Below are 19,727 nucleotides of genomic sequence, written 5' to 3' on the forward strand. Positions count from 1 at the left end.
ATACACAAACGCTTTTCTGGAATAAGGGCACATAGTTTAAGTGCATTACTGAGGCGGCCACACTGCTGCCTCAGCTGTGCTCCTGCCGAGTGACTGCTCCCCTTGGGACTCCTTGGCAAGCACCACCCACATCTCCGTTTCTTTCTACCCTGCACTTTCACCTTCTAATAGCTAAGACTCGCACCTCTGAAGGAGAAACTATCGAAGGCTTCAAAAGGGGCTGGCATCAGGGCTCACTTGGTTAATCCTCCACCTGCAGCGCTGGCATCCCTTATGGGCGCCGGGTTCTAGTCCCGGAGGCTCCTCTTCCAGTCCAGCTCTCTGCTGTGGCCTGGGAAGGCAATGGAGGATGACCCAGGTGCTTGGGCCCCTGCACCCGCATGGGAGACCAGGAGGAGGCACCTGGCTCCTGGCTTCAGATCAGCTCAGCACCGGCCGAGGTGGTCATTTGGGAAGTGAACCAACGGAAGGAAGACCTTTCTCTCTGTCTCTCTCACTGTCTATAACTCTACCCAAATAAAAAAAAAATAAATTTTTTTAAAAAGGCTTCGTAAAACAAAGTCTGTCAATTTTTGTGCCTTGTTCCTAGGGTGTGCAAGCACCCAAAATCAACTAATCAAGATGGCTGAAGAAAAGAGTAGGGCTCAGAATAGGTGATTTCATGGGAAATAATGTCTTTAAGCAACTACTAGATTTTCATGTGAACACTAAGCATGTTTATTCATTGCTTCAAAAAAGAAAAAAGGTTACTTATCACTTCACTGGAAACATGAAGACACAAATTCCCTCCTGGTTTCTAAATGCATCTGTTGCTGACTGCTACTGAGATAGCTACAGGATACCAGGCCCCTCACCTCCACTGTCAACAACCACCATGAACGTCTGCGAAATGCAAACACCTGCAGGACTAAGGCTCAGAAGTCAGCGGAGACAGAACTCCTCCCAACACTTACCTTTTAATGAGTTCTGACCGTGTATGGTTAACATAGCAACATCATTTTCATTCACATATCAAGTTATTAACTGGACAGGAGATAAATCAGAAGAACGACAGTGCCATTCAATATAGATTTGTTCTGTTAATAAGGAATAACACATCCTCCAGGCAGAATCAATCAAAGGGAGAAAAGGAAATCACCTCCAAAAAGAATTAATTTCGCAAAAAAACCCCACAAAATAGAAATACAGAAGAAAAACAAAGCCACCACCACCAGCAGCAGCTCTCATTGCACTGCAGCAAGGGGACACCGGGAATGCCTCTGCCACACACGTGTGCAAAGCTGTCTTGGCAAATAGTGTTCTGAAGGAAGTAGGGGAGAATCAACTCTCTGGGGCTGCTGACACTGCCGCGCAGCATTTAGAAATGAGTGGATGCGACCACACCTAAACCACACAAAGAAACACGTTTTTGGGCTAGGGGCTGGGGAACAGCCCACTCTTCTCACTTGAACGCATATTTATAAACCTTTAAACTGAGAATCTCCTGCAGAAAACAATGACAAAGTCTAAAAACTTGGATTCTTAAGAAATGCAAATTACACATAAACATCTTTTACTTAAGTTAAAATTTACCTTTTAAATATACTGAAAAATACAAGGATTACAAATTTGCACAAACTATTAACACCCATGCTATAACTACATATAGATTTAATTCCAAGTAAGACTGCCAAGTACCCTACTAAATTTAAGCCACAATTAAGCCTTTCTTCCTAAGGAAATAGGAATATCTGCCAAGAGAGCTTGAAGAGTGGTGACACTTTTTTTCAAGGATTGAAGCAAATGAGGTCTTTATGAAAATTAAGATGAAGATGAGAGAACAGAAATACAAAATAATACCTACTCAGGATGTTCAAGCAAAACTGAATAAAGATATTTATTCTAATGAGCTTGGGGCAAATTAAGATAAACATTTCTAACACCCAATCCCCTTCTTCTTCTTCTTCTTTTCTTTTTTTTTTTAACTTTTACCTGAAGTCGCATTTGCAGCATCTTGGCTCTTGCCATGACGATCGGCTTCTAGCCATTGGTACAAAACTACATGATGTAACAGAAACAAAAAAGCTTTATGAACAAAGAAATAAAATCAAACCAAAAAGCAAAAATGACTTTGAAGAATGGAAAATGAGGACAAAAGATTAAACAAAAGCAATTTAACGTGAGACATTAATATCAACAGAGTATAGCTTAACACCAATGGAATACAGCTTATAAGCTATTAGTAGTAAGAAAGCAAAAAGAATTGGCAATGTTAACAAAATGTCACTTAAACATCTATAAAGTTATCTGTATGAGAAAAAGCACACATATTCTTTCAACACTAATTTCCAGGGTAATAAATATCAAGAGGAAGTAATACTTGTATAGTCAGATGTAATGAAGTATGACAGTAAGACTATGAAAGACAGCTTTTAAAATTACGTCCCAGCCACTGCACACCTTTCACAGTGGCTCATGTCCAACAGACTATACCAAATGCTGACGAGAATATGAAGTGACAGAAACTCATTCACTGCTGGTGAGACTGCAAAATGGCAGTTGGGCAGTTTCTTACAAGATTAAACACAATCTTACCTCATAATCCCCTAACCTCAGTCTCATCATGAGGAGAACATCAGACAAATTCCAAGAGGAACAGTCTATCAAATACCTGATAAACACTCATCAAAACTGTCAAAAACAACGAAAGCCTGAGAAGCTGCCAACAGCCAAGAGGAGCCTAGCAGATGTTGCAATGAATGTAACAAGGTAGACTAGATGGATCCTCTAACAGAAAAGGGACATCAAGGAAAAACTACAGAGCTCTGACCAGTATATAAGCTTCATGCACCATACTACTGTCAGATGTTAACAATAAGAAAAACTCGGCCGGCACCACAGCTCACTAGGCTAATCATCCACCTGCGGCCCCAGCACCTCAGGTTCTAGTCTCAGTTGAGGCACCGGATTCTGTCCCAGTTGCTCCTCTTCCAGTCCAGCTCTCTGCTGTGGCCCGGGAGTGCAGTGGAGGATGGCTCAAGTGCTTGGGCCCTGCACCTGCATGGGAGACCAAGAGGAAGCACCTGGCTCCTGGCTTTGGATCGTTGCAGCACGCCGGCCATAGCAGCCATTTGGGGAGTGAACCAATGGAAGGAAGACCTTTCTCTCTGTCTCTGTCTTTCACTAACTCTGCCTGTCAAAAATAAAAATTAAAAAAAGGGCCAGTGCTGTGGCTTAACAGGTAAAGCTGCTGCCTGTGGTGCCGGCATCCCATATGGGCCCTGGTTCAAGTCCCAGCTGCTCCACTTCCAACCCAGCTCTCTGCTATGGCCTGGGAAAGCAGAGAAGATGGCCCAAGTCCTAGTGCCCCTGCACTTGCCTGGGAGACCCAGAGGAAGCTCTTGGCTCCTGGCTTTGGATCGGCGCAACTCTGGCCGTTGCAGCCAACTGGGGAGTGAACCAGCAGATGGAAGACCCCCCCCCCCCTGTGTAACTCTTTCAAATAAATAAATAAATCTTAAAAAAAAAAAACTGTATTATCTTCTCAAAGTCTGTAAAACTGAAAGTGCTCTAGAATAACAAATATATTTTTAAAAGTTTCCAATATCTGGGGCTGGCGCTGTGGCGTAGTGGGTAAAAGCTGCTGCCTGTGGTGCCGGCATCCCATATGGACGCCAGTTCGAGACCTGGCTGCTCCACTTCCAATCCAGCTCCCTGCTATGGCCTGGGAAAGCCTCTCATGTAAAAAAAAAAAAAAAAAAAAAAAAAAAAAAAAAAAAAAAAAAAAAAAAGGATAATGTATAAATAAAAAAGAAACATGAATAACTGTTTAACATACTAACATGTACATGTACATGAAAAGCGCGAGCTCCAAAATTTTCCCAAGCCCCATCAAGTATTTGAAAAATGTCACAGTAAAAAGAACCTGCTACTAAGTTTGTAGAGGAAATGGGAATCAACAACAGCTCTCTCCTTGCTATGTCGGCAACAGCGGATCTGGCATTTTGGGGGCTCCATGCTGCTTCTCAATTGGTACTGGGCATAGAGACCATACTCCAACTCCAAAGTCACTGGTAGAAATTTTTTTTTTAAAGATTTATTTGTTTATTTGAAAGTCAGAGTTACACAGAGAGAGGAAAGGCAGAGAGAGAGGTTTTCCAACAGATGGTTTACTCCCCAGATGGCCGCAACGGCCAGAGCTGTGCCAATCAGAAGCCAGGAACCAGGAGCTTCTTCTGGGTCTACCACGTGGGTGCAGGGGCCCAAGGACTTGGGCCATCTTCCACTGCCTTCCCGGGCCACAGCAGAGAGCTGGAGAGGAAGAGGAGCAGCCGGGACTAGAACTGGTGCCCATATGAGATGCCTACACTTCAGGCCAGGGCGGTAACCCATTGCACCAACAGCACCAGCCCCCACTGGTAGAGATTTCTACAGCCTGTCTGTGGGGCTGCAAGAGGGGAGGGATTTGTGAACTTTGTGAAGCTGGCAGTTTCTGTCAGGCTGAGTGAGGCTGATACACATCTCCTCACACCACAGACCCCTGACCAAACTTTTCTACTCCTGGGCCCCACTGAATGGCTGTCCTCACCCTCCACTCCCACCACACGGCCTGTCTCCGCCCAGGGGCCTTCTCTACAAAATGAGGCCAAGTCTCAACAGTGTTTACTGATCTTCCTGTCCCTCAAGGATAACTGCGGAAGTAAAAGAAGTTTTGCTGATGGAAGCAATTTAAACAATGGCAAGAAAAGAGGAATTTCTTCTGCTCCCTTAATTTGTTTCTTTTCTCTCTAAATGGAAAGATAAAAAAAAAACACAAACACACAGAGGTAACAAGTGATAGAAACTTCAGTCTGTAGATTTCTCCCAGTGTCCAACAGAGAGGAGGAAATGGAAGTGGAAAACTCTGACTGAAATCCACACCAAACACGGAGCCTAAGGCAGGAAGGGGCAGTGCAGCGGCGTGAGAGCCGCCTCTGCGGCCAGGCCTGAACGGACCAGGGCAGCAGGGGTGCTGACCAGACCAACTGGGGAAAACCCAACAGCCTGGCAGCTAAGATGAAGGGTCCCCGTGACTTTCCAGGGGAGTATTTGCTTCGTGTGGAGGGTGGGCTGTCTGCATACCACAGAGACTGTCTCCACTGACGCAGAGCCTGGAAGCTTGCGCGTGCCTTCTGATGATTCTACCACTACTTATTCCACCTGAGCAGGTGACGTCTCGGTGGAGACCTGCTGAAATACGTCACCATCACACTTAGCTGACTCTAAGACAGGTGCTGTTCTGACAACTCTACACATATTCACTCCCTTCATCACCGAAGTACCCTGCCAAGTAGCTGCTACCATCATTCTCACTTTACAGATACAGAAAGCAAGGAAAAAAGGCTGACTCGCCCAAGGTCAGACAACCAGGAGACTCAAATCCAAGCAGTCAGGCTCCATTATCTGTATGTGTGAGATCACCTCAGCAAAGAGGATTTCAGGCAGGGAAACAATCAGCAAAGAAGCCCCCGGCAGATGTGAGCGGACCTCGAGAGGCCGGCAGGGAGGCCAGCGGTGTGCCTGCCCCACATCACGGATGGCAGACATGAGCGGACCTGGAGAGGCCGGCAGGGAGGCCAGCCGTGTGCCTGCCCCACATCACAGATCGCAGACGTGAGCGGACCACAAGAGGCCGGCAAGGCGGCCAGCGGTGTGCCTGCCCCACATCATGGGTGCAAGACTAGGTCAAAGAGCAACAGAAGCCAGATGACTCAAGCCTTGTAGGTCGCCGCGAGAACTTTCCATTGTACATCAGGTATCATGGGGGAGTAACTGGAGAATGTTCAACAGAGAAGGGACTTGACCTCACTTTGTTTAAAAATATCACCCTAGCAGCTGAGAACACTGTGGCAGGTAGAAGTGGAACTCCAGAGACCAGTTAGGAGGCTTAGCAGTACTGAAGGCAAGAAGGTAAAAGCAGATTAGGGAAACAGGGTGGTAAGAAGAGATCAAGTTGTTCTCCCTCCGTGGAAGGATGCACTAACTGAAACATCAAATAAGAACTCTGCACCAACTCGAAACCCTCACATGGTAAAACTCAACATTTAGATCCTTCATCCTGAGGTATATTTCATTAGGAGTATATCCAGCTTACTTAAACAAACAAACAAAAAACAAACAAACAAACAAAAACCCTGAAAGGGCATTTAAACCACAGAAGCTAAGAAAAACAGGAGAATTTCCCTGTTGAGGTCTTGTCCTAGCTAGAAAGGTTAAACTGAAATTAAGCTTTTTCCAAAGAGCCAAATGGAAGCGAGGTTGCAGCTGTCTTCCCTTTAGCAGCTAAGTGTGTCAACTGGAATGTAAGGATGCCTAGGGTTTACTTGTTTGAATTGTGTCTCATTACCAATTCTTTAACTACTTCAATATGCAGCTACCATGCTGGGAATGTTCCAACTTTTTTTTTTTTTTGGACAGGTAGTTATAAAGACAGAGAGAGAGACAGAAAAAGGTCTTCCTTCCGTTGGTTCACCCCCCAAATGGCCGCTATGGCTGGCGCGCTGCGCCAATCTGAAGCCAGGAGCCAGGTGCTTCCTCCTGGTCTCCCATGAAGTGCAGGGCCCAAGCACTTGGACCATCCTCCACTGCCCTTCCAGGCCACAGCAGAGAGCTGGACTGGAAGAGGAGCAACTGTGGCTAGAACCTGGTGCCCATATGGGATGCTGGTGCCGCAGGCAGAGGATTAACCAAGTGAGCCACAGCACCGGCCCCACCAACATCATTTTTAAATTGTTATGTACCAAGGACAAGCCTTAATCTGCTTAAGCTTCAGCACTAAGAGTTTATTGTCATATGGATGCTGGTTTAATGTTTTTCTTTTAAGACAAGAAACCCATGACTTGTATACCTGGATCATTTTTGTTGTGCTCTTCCCCATAGAGCTGTAAATGAGTGTTATCTGTTGGGTAAAACAATCTAGTTTTTGGGTATACAGGCTGTTTATTGTGGTGGTACTCTTCAATAGCTGCCTTCGAATAATTTCTCCTTTTTTGTGATTTGTGCTATTGGCAGAGCTCACTAATTCATGCCTGGAGAGAGACTAAAGCTTGGGCCCTCCAGCGGAAGACCTCTTCAGCAGTGATGATCTCAAATGTAATTATGAGCTCCAGGCTCCCTTCCCAGGTAACTCTTGGGAGCAGTGGCATCACTCTGTCCCAGAATGGCTGGAAGGGATAAGATCTTGTAAATATGAAAGCTGTCAAATAAGGGAAACAAACAAACAAACAAACAGAACACCTGTACTGTTTGCCTACTAGCCATGTATCTCAGAAAATCAGTTTGTTAGGTTTACAGTGATACACCATTTAGTAACAAATTGTTAGTTTTGATGTTTAACAATGTGCCTTTAGTAAATTATTTTACAGCCAAAAAAAAAATGATCAGCTTCTGAATACATATTGATAGCACAGGAGATATAATTTGCTACCAGAGGAGATGTGAGAGCCAGGAGTAGTTCAGAGAGAGGGGTCATTATAGCGTGGTTTCTGGCCTGGACACCTGGGTGACCAGTGTAGCTATTTAACGAATCAAACAACAGAGGAGGAGAGGGCTTTACTGAAGGGAAGGGGAAACGGACTAAGGAGCTCAGAGTCGCGAATGTCAAGGCTGACACGCCTAGCCACAATCCAAGTGGCAGTAAGCATTCAGTGTTTGGACACAGGTCATGACACCATAGACCACATCAAAGGGCCTGGGCTCCAGTACGGATTCCAACTTCCTGCTAACGTGCACCCTGGGAAGCAATGATGATAGCTCAAGCAGGTGGATCCCTGCGACCCATGTGGGAGACCTGAATCAAGTTCCTGGTCTGCAGTTCTGGAGGGGCCAATCCAGGCCTCTGTGGGCATCTGAGAGTAAACCAAAGGATGAAAGCTCTTTTGTTTCTCTCTCTCCTCTCAAATAATTATATACAAATAAATACTCAAGTGAAATTTTTGACTGAACATTTAGAAATTTGGGGTCAATATTAAGTAGATGGCTAAACTAACCCAGGTCCCAGATGAAGAGAGGAAGGCAGGAGTGAGAGGTATAGAGGACTTACAAAATCCGGAGGGCGAGAGATGCTAAGTAACCAAAAAAAAAAAAAAAAAATGCCAAAGAGAAAGCAGCTTTCAAGGTAAGAGGAAAACCAGAGTGCTGGCATCAGGAAACCACGTGAGGGAAACGTTTCAGAGAACAGGGACTTGACTGCACGGAAGTCAGTTGTGACCTGGACAAGAGAAACTTCTGCAGAGTGGCAGGCTTCAAAATGTGCCCACAGTTCTTCCAGAAAAGAATGGAGAGGCAGCGAGGAGGGCAGAGTTAAGTAACTGCGGCACAGCTGCCTGTAAAGATGTCAGAGAGGGGCTGGCACTGTGCGGCAGTGGATCGAGGCCCCTGCCTATGGCACCAGCAACCCATATGGGCATAGTGAGTCCCAGCTGCTCCAATTCCAATCCAGCTCCCTGCTAATGTGCCTGGGAAAGCAACAGAGGAGGGCCCAAGTGCTTGGGCCCTTGCACCCACATGGGAGACCCGGAAGAGGCTCCTGACTTTGGATCGGCTCAGCTTCGACCATTGCGTCCAACCAGTGAGTGACTCACTGGTTGGAAGACCTCTGTCTCTCTGTCTCTACCTCTCTCTGTAACTGTTTCAAATAAATAAAAAAACAAATTAAAAACAAAAGATGACAGAAATGCATATTACTGGAGGAAAATGCATGGCAGAGAAGGGTTTCTGTTTTGCATTTTTTAAAATGTTATTTGAGGCTGGCGCCGCGGCTCACTAGGCTAATCCTCCGCCTGCGGCGCCGGCACCCCGGGTTCTAGTCCCAGTTGGGGCGTTGGTTCTGTCCCGGTTGCTCCTCTTCCAGTCCAGCTCTCTGCTATGGCCCGGGAAGGCAGTGGAGGATGGCCCAAGTCCTTGGGCCCTGCACCTGCATGGAAGACCAGGAGGAAGCACCTGGCTCCTGGCTTCGGGTCAGTGCAGTGCGCCGGCTATAGCGGCCACTTGGGGAGTGAACCAACTGAAGGAAGACCTTTCTCTTGTCTGTCTCTCTCTCACTGTCTAACTCTGCCTGTCCAAAAAAAGAGATGTTGTTTGAGTTATACAAGTTTCATATTTTTCATATATACAGATTTAGGAACACAGTGGGATTTCCCTCCCCATCCTCCTTCCTGCCCATGCTCTAACCCTTCTTTCCCCTCTCTCTCAGATTCCCATTCTTAATTTTTACAATGATCTATTTTCAGTATACTTAATGATCATATAGTTAACCCTACTCTAAGTAAAGGAGTTCAACAAACAGTGTGAGGAGAAACAAAACACTGTTCCTCAATGGAAAAGACAAGGGCTATACACAAGCATCTATTCCCAAGATGTCTATTTCACTCCAACACATTATATTTCAGGTATTCGATTAGTTAACCTCAAATTAGGGAAAACATTATGATAACTGTCTTTTTGGGACTGGCTTATTTCACTAATTATAATGGGTTTTCAGTTGTGATCATCTTGTTGCGAAAGACAGAATTTCTGGGGCCGGCGCTGTGGCGCAGTGGGTTAATGCCCTGGAATGAGGCGCTGGCATCCCGTGTGGGCGCTGGTTCTGGTCCCGGCTGCTCCACTTCCAATCCAACTCTCTGCTGTGGCCTGGGAAATCAGTGGAGGATGGCCCAAGTCCTTGGGCCCCTGCATCCATGTGAAAGACCTGGAAGAAGCTCCTGGCTCCTGGCTTCAGATCGGCACAGTTCTGGCCATTGTGGCCAATTGGGGAGTGAGTCATCAGATGGAGGACCTCTCTCTCTCTGCCTCTCCTCTCTCTGTGTAACTCTGACTTTCGAATAAATAAATAAATAAATCTTTAAAGAAAAAAAAAAAGACAGAATTTCTTTTTTTTTTTTACAGTAGTACTGCATGAGTAGTACTCCATAATATATATACACCACAATTTCTTTATCTAGTCAACAGTTGATGGATATGTGGGTTGATTCCATACCTTCACTGTGAAGTGTGCTGCAGTGAACATGGGGGTACAGATAACTCTTTCATGTAGTGATTTCTTTTGGTGTTGGTAAATTCCCAGGAGCAGGATGGCTGGGCCATATGGTAGGCCAATCCTCAGATTTCTGAGGTATCTCTCTACTGTCCTCCACAGTGGTCGTACCAGTTCACATTCCCATCAACAGTGGACCAGGATACCGTTTTCCTCACACCCTCACCAGCATTTGTTGCTTGTTGATTTCTGTACGTGAGCCATTCTAACTGGAGTGAGGTGAAACCTCGCTGTGGTTTCGACTTGCATTTCCTCAGTGGCTAGTGACCCTGAGCATTTTCACAAGTGTCTGCTGGCCATCTGAATTCCCTCTTTTGAAAAATGCTTGTGTAAGTCCTCTGCCCATTTCTTCACTGGATTGTTTATGTTGTGTTGTTGAATTTCTTGAGCTCTTTATATATTCTGCATGTTAATCCTTATCGATTGCATAATTTGCAAATATATTCCCCCGTTCTGTCAGGTGTCTCTTCACTTTGCTGAGTGTGTGTTCTGCAGTGCAGAAGCTTCTCTTTTTGATGTAATTCCATTTGTCAATTTTGGCTTTAATTTTTGTTTTGTTTTTTTTTTTTTTTTTTTTTTTTTTTTTTTTTTTACAGGCAGAGTGGACAGGGAGAGAGAGAGAGAGAGAAAGGTCTTCCTTTGCCGTTGGTTCACCCTCCAATGGCCGCCGCGCTGCGGCTGGCGCGCTGATCTGAAGCCAGGAGCCAGGTGCTTCTCCTGGTCTCCCATGGGGTGCAGGGCCCAAGGACTTGGGCCATCCTCCACTGTACTCCCTGGCCACAGCAGAGAGCTGGCCTGGAAGAAGGGCAACCAGGACAAAATCTGGTGCCCCGACCGGGACTAGAACCTGGTGTGCCAGCGCCGCTAGGTGGAGGATTAACCTATTGAGCCGCGGTGCTGGAATTTTGGCTTTAATTGCTTGTGTTTTTGGGGTCTTTTCCAAGAAGTCTCTGACTGTGCCAATGTCTTGTAGAGTTTCCCCAATGTTCTCTAATGATTTAGTGGTATCAGGTCATAGATTTGATCTATTTTGAGTGGATTTTTGTGTAATGTGTAAGGTAGTGGTCTAGTTTCATACTTCTGCACATGGAGATCCAGTTTACTCAGCACCGTTTGTTAAAGAGACTATCCCTGCTCTCTGAATTTATTTTTAAATTCAGGAGATAACACATTCAAGGAGCACGTCAGTGTGTCTCCACTGATCCAGCAGAGTGACCGGTGCTCAGGACACTCATCAGCACAGGATAGCCCCCTCCTCCCTTTCCTTCCTGGCTGTGTGGCAGAGAGGTGACTGCTTACTCCATGCTGTGCTAAGCAGACCACAGGCTGTACTTCCTCTCCTTGGAATAAAAATTACCTCTTCTATCTGCGAAAGCCTTTTTACATGACCCTGAATCCCTTAGAAACTTAATTCTCTCATTCTCTCTACTGTTACTTTTCTGCCTATGGCATCCCTTTAAACTGCCCCAAACCAGTGTCACTTGGACGGGCCTCCCCATGACCTCAGCACCAATGCACAACCCTCACGGATTACACGTATGCAACACAGGCCTTGGGGATCCTCTCACCGATGCTGTTGTCTCCTTCCCAGCAACCTCATTTCTGGGTGGGGTCCAAATGACTAGTTATCCCTGATGAAATGAGCAGAAGTGACACTTGTCATCCAGATCAAGGCACACAATCTGTCCTGCCTCTGCCATCCATCAGTTAAATGCAAATGAGATGGGAAGGTCAAAAACAGAGTGAGACTGGGTTACTGAATGGCTCTGCAAAGCACAGCCCCTTTGTCCACGTTAAACTAAAGGTGAATGAGAAATAAACTTTGATTACAGTCTTCAGCCGCTGATGGCTGAGGCTGTTATTACACAGTTAGCTATTTATGTGTTTCTGCATTTGCCTGAGTTTTGACCTCTGGCTCCAATACTGACCCCTTACAACATCATGCCATCTGCTCCTTGGTAATCCTCCACACTGCTTGTCACTGTGTTCAACACTACAAGGTATTTAACTCTTCAAATCCAGGCCAGCATTTACCCAGTTTTAATAAATGTCCTCTCCATTTCTCACAGAAGAAGCCACTAATCAAACTACAGGTTCCCACCCACAAAGGGCCTGTGAGTCATTCGAAATTCACAGCACGAAGGCCAGGGATCTCTCAGCTCTAGGCTGCTGGCCGTGTAGGGAACAGAGCTACTGAACCAGGGCATCTGATCCTGTTGAGGAATATTCAATAATTAAGAAAACAATTCAAGCCATCTTAAAAGTTTGTTTTAACTAAGACTTTAATGAACATAAAAGTCAAGAAAGTTTTGAATTTTTTAAGATTTGTCTATTTTATTTGAAAGTCAGAGTTACAGAGAGGGAGAGGCAGAGGCAGAAAGAGAAGAGAAGCCTTCCATTTACTGGTTCACTCTCCAAACAGGCACAAAGGCCAGGGCTGGGCCAGGCCAAAGTCAGGAGCCAGGAGCTTCATCCAGGTCTCTCATGTGGGTACAGAGACCCAAACACTTGGGCCATCTTCCGATGCTTTCCCAGCCATATTAGCAGGGAGTTGGATCAGAAGTAGAGTATAGCCAGGACTTAAACCGACACTTATACGGCATGCCGGTGCTGCAGGGGGTGACTTACCCACTCCACCACACTGCTGACCCCAGTTTTGCATTTTTAAGAGATTCAGAATACTTTTATTTTTCATTACATCCAAAAAATTGTTTTAAAGATTTATTTATTTTTTATTTATTTAAAAGGCAGAGTTACAGAGAGAGGAGGACAGAGTGGGGCACGGTGTGGGGAGAGGGAGAGGCAGAGAAACATCTTCCATTTACTGGTTCACTCCCCAAAGGGCTACAACGGTAGGGGTTGGGCCAGGACAAAGCCGGGAGCCTGGAGCTTCGTCTGGGTCCCCCATGTGAGTGCAGGGCTTCAGGCACCTAGGCCATCTTCTGCTGGTTTCCCAGTCACATTAGCAGGGAGCGGGGCTGGAAGTAGAACAGCTGGGACTTGAATCAGCAGCCACAGGGGATGCCAGCTGTTGCGCAGGTAGAGGCTTAACCCGCCACACAACATTGGCTCCCCATTACGTCAAAATTAAAGAGCAAGACTAAATTTAGCTAACTCTAAATACACCTCAATTGGTGAAATTTATTCACTGAAAACCAAGAGCACCTAACACCACTACTGTGCTGCAATCAGACCAGCGTTCTGCAGTTCCACTTCTCTCACAGGTCAGACCCTGCAACTCAAACAGCAGGGTCCCCAACAAGACTGCTCTTACTTCAGACACCTGTCACACATCGGGGGTCCCTAGAAACTAACTGCTAAGAGACTGGCTAACGGCCCTGAGGCTTAAGAATTCACTACAAAATTCACAGACCTCAGGAAAACTTAGATTACAGCTTTTTTACACAGATTCAGAGAAAGACCAGGTAACTGAAGAGACAAAGCAAGCAAGGTGTAGAGCAGACACAGAGCTTCCCTGTGGGATCAGTGTGTCCCCACCACCGCCACTGCATCCGCTACCTCGGCCAGACACACACCACCACCACCACCACCACCACCGCCACCACCGCATCCGCTACCTCGGCCAGACACACACACACCACCACCACCACCGTATCCGCTAGCCTCGGCCAGACACACACACCACCACCACCACCGCATCCGCTAGCCTCGGCCAGACACACACCACCACCACCGCCACTGCATCCGCTACCTCGACCAGACACACACCACCACCACCGCCACTGCATCCGCTACCTCGGCCAGACACACACCACCACCACCACCACCGCATCCGCTAGCCTTGGCCAGACACACACCACCACCACCACCACCACCACCGCATCTGCTAACCTGGGCCAGATACACACCACCACCACCACCACCACCACCACCACCACCACCACCGCATCCGCTAACCTGGGCCAGACACACACACCACCACCACCACTGCATCCGCTAGCCTTGGCCACACACACACACCACCACCACCACCGCATCCGCTACCTCGGCCAGACACACACACACCACCACCACCACCGCATCTGCTAGCCTCGGCCAGACACACACCACCACCACCACCACTGCATCCGCTAGCCTCAGCCAGACACACACACACTACTGTGTCCAACAACCCAGATGCTCCATTAAGCGCCAGTGTCAGGAGGTTTACGTCAGGGCTTCATGACAGAAACCTGACTGCTCAAACTTCTTGTGACATGACTGAACTCAATTTCCACCATCACGTCCACCCCAGAGCCCAGAATGGTTCAAAATCCCAACCCTCCCACCACATGGGAGGTCCTTCTGGAGACAGCTCTGGGCTATCCGGGGCCAACCATCAGTCACCGCGCTCGCGTGACATTCCTGTCGCCCAGGAAATTCTAATGGTTTCAGATGTTCAGTGCCAAGCACCCATGACAAAGACCAGACCAATTCTCTATTGTTCAACAGCAATATCAGGCAAACTGCAGCTGCCACCAAGCACAGAACACAAACGAGGATTACATCCTCGTAAAAACAACTTGAGAGAGGAACTCCAGGATCTAGAGTTCTCTGAGAATGAAACACAAAGTCTTTGTTGCTAACCCATGTTTACCACATACCCCCTTTCTAATAACACAAGAGACCAGAAAAATAAGGACCTTTAAAGTCATAAATTATAATTAGAATCAAGAAGGTATGTATATGGGGCCAGCGCCGTGGCTCACTTGGTTGTGGCACTGGCATCCCATATGGGCGCCGGGTTCTAGTTCCGGTTGGGGCGCCGGATTCTGTCCCGGTTGCTCCTCTTCCAGTCCAGCTCTCTGCTGTGGCCCGGGAGTGCAGTGGAGGATGGCCCAAGTCCTTGGGCCCTGCACCCGCATGGGAGACAGGAGGAAGCACCTGGCTTCTGGCTTCGGATCGGCGCAGCATGCCGGCCGCAACAGCGCAGGCCGTAGCGGCCATTTGGGGGTGAACCAAAGGCAAAAGGAAGACCTTTCTCTCTGTCTCTCTAACTCTGTCAAAAAAAAAAAAAAAAAAAAAAGAATTATAGTTTTTAGGCTACTAATCAAATAAGTGGTATGTGTTCAGCAGGGCTTAGTAAACAAATGTTTATTATTCTGAGGAATAGCTAAGTAAATTTCAATAATTTCAAGTAATTATTACAGCCTTGAAAGCAGGGTTCTAGTTCTAGGTGAATATAAGAAAGGTCGCAGAAAAGTGGAGTCAAAAGATACGTTTCCTTTAAAAAAATCCAGACATTTATGATCATTGAGCTTTTTCTTTTTTTCTTCTCTATTTTTCTTTTAAGAGACACAGAGGTTGGGGGGATGGAGGGAGAGAGGGACAGAGAGAGATTTTTAAATCCATTGGTTCACTCCCCAAATGGCTGCAATGGCTGGGGCTTGTTCAGGTAGAAGCCACAAGGCCAGACCTCCATCTGGGTCTCCCACGTGGGCGGCAGGGCCCCAGTACTTAGACCATCTTCTGCTGCTTTCCCAGACACATCAGAAGGGAGCTGATTCAGAAGCAAAGGAGTCAGGGCTCCACCAGTACTCTGATACAGGATACTAGAACAGGGGCTGCTGCCTAACCTGCTGCGCCACACCAGTCCCAATGCACATTTTTCATGAACTCTTGAAGAACTTTCATACTAGTCTAGTGGCCTAGTGCAAAGCACATTTCTTTGAGCCAAGGTTTCCTCATATATAAAGACAGATTATTTTATTACTATAATAACTATCATTTCTATTATTAGGTATCACCCTTTTATGAGAATCATTTATTCAATGTACTTATGGGAAAACATATTAATGTCATCACTCACGTTGTATTTTTTCATACAACAGATGGATTGTCCCCCTGCTAAAGAAGGTATTCTCTGCCACAGAGATATCAGGAGAGTCGGTCTTTGCCTTCCGGAACAAAAGAAAGTCACTCAGCACTGAAATATTTATGGCTGACGAGTAACACTGCACAGCTCGAGTTCTCAGATGATTCCACCTGACCCCTTCCAGCTGCCCACTACAAGCAGCAGTCATATGCTCAGAGCTCAGGGAGACCTCCCCTCCACGCCCATCCACCACTCGGCTGCTAGCTTTCCTTCTTAAAAAACCTCAAAAGGAGCCAAAGACACAAGTCACTAAGTTTAGTGTCTGTATGGTTATCAACGGACTTAAACAAGAATACTATTTTCTCTTGCCCTCATTAAAAAAAAAAAAATCCTACTTAGTAGGAGCCAACTAAGTTCTCCAAAGGAAAGATAAAAATAAAAAGACAGGAAAGGGCTACATTTGTTTTACTAACAGAAAACATGCCCTTATACCCTTCATCCTGATCTATTAAATTTTTAACAGGTACAAATAGGCAAAAAAAAAAAAAAAAAAAAAAAAAAAAAAAAAAAAAAGCTAGTATCAGATTCACTGGGAAACAATGTTCACATAAGAATCAAACAGAAGCATTTTTCTTGGTAGCCGGATAGTTCAGCTGACGTGCTTCTGCTGAGACGAAATGGTCTCTGAATTCCTTCACACCAGAGTGTGTTCTTTCACATAAAGGCCTTCAAGGCCTTCCCTGATATGGGCAGTGTTTGGGGAAAGACCCAGCTCTCAGCATGGAGCTGCCCAGACTGCGAAATCACTCTCACACAGGGGGAACAAGTGACTGACGTCACGGAGGCCGTCCCACTTCCACAGCAAACTGTGCTCCCAAAGCCACCGCATCAAAAGAGAGCAGTCCATTCACCTTGGATTGGGGAAGAAAGCCATTGTAGCCACTTTCTGAAGTTTTAAAGTAAACTTGGGAGTCAGCACGGTGGTACAGTGGGTTAAGCCACCACTGGCGACATGAGCAACCGGTACTAAGTGGTAGTTCAAGCTCCAGCTACCTGGCTTCCAATCTAGCTCTCCGCCAACACACCCAGGAAGCAGTGACAGCCCAAGTACTTGGGTGCCTGCCATTCACACGGGTCTCAGATGGAGTTCTTGGTTCCTGGCTTCAGGCTGGCCAAGACCTGTGTGTTACGGCCATTTAGGGAGTGAAACAGCAGATGGAAGAGATCTCTGTTTCTGTAACTCTACCTTACAAATAGCTAAGTAAATCTTTTTCTTTTTCTTTTTAATTTGACAGGCAGAGTTAGACAGTGTGAGAGAGAGACAGAGAGAAAGGTCTTCCCTCTGTTGGCTCACCCCCCAAATGGCCGCCACGGCCAGCGCATCGCGCCAATCCGAAGCCAGAAGCCAGGTGCCTCTCCCCAGTCTCCCATGAGGGTGCAGGGCCCAAGCACCTGGGCCATCCTCCACTGCCCTCCCGGGCCACAGCAGAGAGCTGGACTGCAAGAGGGGCAACATATGGGATGCCAGTGCCGCAGGTGGAGAATTAACCAAGTGAGCCAGGGCGCCAGCCCCCGAATAAGTAAATCTTAAAAAAAAAAAATTAATATATATATATATATATATTAAACCGGAAACAACCAGGAAGGATACAAATGGGATGAGGGGAGAATTTTCCTCTTCTGCATGGGGAAAAGTCTTTTCCATCAGAAAAACACAAACAAAAATACCCAAAATTCTGTAGCCCAGCGTTTCAACTCAGGATTCTCACTGCCCACCAAGAACCTCCAACAGCTGTTTTAGCACTAAAAGCCTCAACTTCAACATGTCCAAACCTTAGCCTACCTTCTCGCTCAAAGCTTTCCCTATTCATGCAGCCTTTTTTCATCCCTGAAGAGTGGACAATTATAAAAATAACTCTGCAGGAGGGATTCATATTCATGGTTTTGTTCTAGCACTTACAGTATCATCTAGCATATCTCTAAGTCTAGAAGAACTCCCAATCTAAATCTCTCCCCTTCCCTCACCAAGGTCCTTCTTATTTCCTCCCATAGCAAAACAGTCACTAAATTCTGTAATTTGTATTCCTTTAGCATCTCTCCATATCAGCCTTTGTTTCCATTTTCACTGTACTTTGTGAATTCTGACCCTCAAGTCAGGCGCTGAAGGTCGCTACAGTCTCCTAACTGGTCTTCCGGCCACAGCCTGCTCTCCTTTTCCAGGCCACTCATTTTATCCAATTCCATTCATTCACTCATTCACAGAACTCACTGGCAGAGCTCCAGGCTCCTGGGATAAAACACAACAGCAGGTTTTATCTCTGACAGACGCTAAAGCACTACCTCCTGTGGCTCTTGCTGCTGTAAATGCCAAAAGCAGGTTCAATGCTGTAGGGTGCCCTCTTCCCTAGTGCCTGGAAGGGTCTTTCTAACTACCGCAAACGACAGACTACAGAAGGAGCGATGGGACGGGGTTCCCAGGGCTGGGAAACAGAAAATGCCACACATTCCACTTGTTCTCCTGGGACAGATGCTCCCAGAACCCAGGCTAAGCTGTGAGAAAGGGGCCAGTATTGTAGTGTAGTGAGTTAAGGCACTACCTGCGATGCTGACATCACATATGAGCACCAGTTCAAATCCCAGCTGCTCTACTTACAATCCAGCTCCCTGCTAATGCACCTGGGAAAGCAGTGAAAGATGGCCTACGTGCTTGGGGCCCTGCCAACCAAGTGGAAGACCTGGATGGAATTTAGGCTTCTGGTTTCAGCCTGGCTTATAGCCAGATGGGGAGTGAAGCAGCAGATTAAAGCTCTCTCTCCCTTTCTCTGATTATTTCAAATAAATAGGCGTATACAGAAAAATGAAAAAGGCTGTCAGAAAGCCTAAGCAGCCCCCCAAGAAGTTCATAAGGAGAGGAGCTGAGGCCCCCACTGCACACCCTGGCTCAGCTCCCAGTCAACAACAGGCAACCACTTGCCCATCACAGGAGAAAATCATCTTCCAGGTATTTCCTAGACGTGGTCAAGCCTCCAGCTGACACCGCACCAAGCAGAGATAAACCATCCCCACCATTCTCTGCTCAGACTGAGGAGCTGTGAGTAAAATAAACTGCTTTTATTCTTTTTAAGCTGCTTCATGATTGGAAAACACAGTCAACAAAAAAGCAAGATAATCCCTGCCCTCAGGGAGTGTCCATGCTAAGGACAGGCAGACACAAAATGATACAGTGTGGGGGGGAGGATACAAGAGCAGGGCAGTGCCTGTGGGAAGGAGCAAGGCTGCAACACTCAATAGGCTGGTCCACACGGCCTCAAGTCAAGGTCAATGACCCTCCCTCCTCAGGAAACCCAACTGCTGAATTCAGTCCCATCAACCCAAAACCCAGACTCCTTAGGCGGCATCTGAGGACCACCATGATCTGGCCCTGATCTACTTTCCCAGTCTTTACTTGTTTTATTTTATTTTTTTAAGATTTTTATTTATTTATTTGAGAGGCACAGTTAGAAACAGAGAGAGGGAGAGACAGAGCAAGGTCTTCCATCTGCTGGTTCACTCCCCAAATGGCTGCAAAGGCTGGTGCCGGACCAATCTGGAGCCAGGTGCCAGGAGGCAGGAGCTTCTTCCAGGTCTCCCATATGGGCACAGGGACAAATGCACTGGGGCATCTTCTGCCGCTTTCCCAGGCGATCAGCAGGGAGCCCGAACAGAAGTGAAGCAGCCAGGATTCGAGCTGGGCTCACACTGGATGTCAGTGTAACGGGCCGAGGCTTAACTTACTACGCCAGAGTGCCAGCCCCAGTCTTGACTTCTTTTTGTTCGTTAAGATTTATTTTATTTATATGAAATGCTGAGTTACACAGAGAG

At 46.6% G+C, this 19,727-nt stretch overlaps 1 protein-coding gene across 5 annotated transcripts in view; it reads right to left on the minus strand.

The window, feature by feature from the left end:
• Nucleotides 1-19,727, minus strand: part of DENND5B (DENN domain containing 5B) — a 202,145-nt gene that overhangs the window by 110,317 nt on the left and 72,101 nt on the right. For 2 of the 5 annotated variants that reach the window (XM_070049612.1, XM_070049609.1), the window contains exon 2: nucleotides 1,972-2,037. The exons of 2 other annotated variants lie outside the window; for them this stretch is intronic. In XM_070049612.1, coding sequence (XP_069905713.1) covers nucleotides 1,972-2,037 — 66 coding nt within the window. Of the gene's footprint in view, nucleotides 1-184; nucleotides 523-1,971; nucleotides 2,038-19,727 lie in introns of those variants that run through there. One more of the 5 variants, XM_070049611.1, reaches the window with a different exon arrangement.

The sequence above is a fragment of the Oryctolagus cuniculus genome, chromosome 9, assembly GCF_964237555.1.
Source record: "Oryctolagus cuniculus chromosome 9, mOryCun1.1, whole genome shotgun sequence".
NCBI classification, from domain to species: domain Eukaryota; kingdom Metazoa; phylum Chordata; class Mammalia; order Lagomorpha; family Leporidae; genus Oryctolagus; species Oryctolagus cuniculus.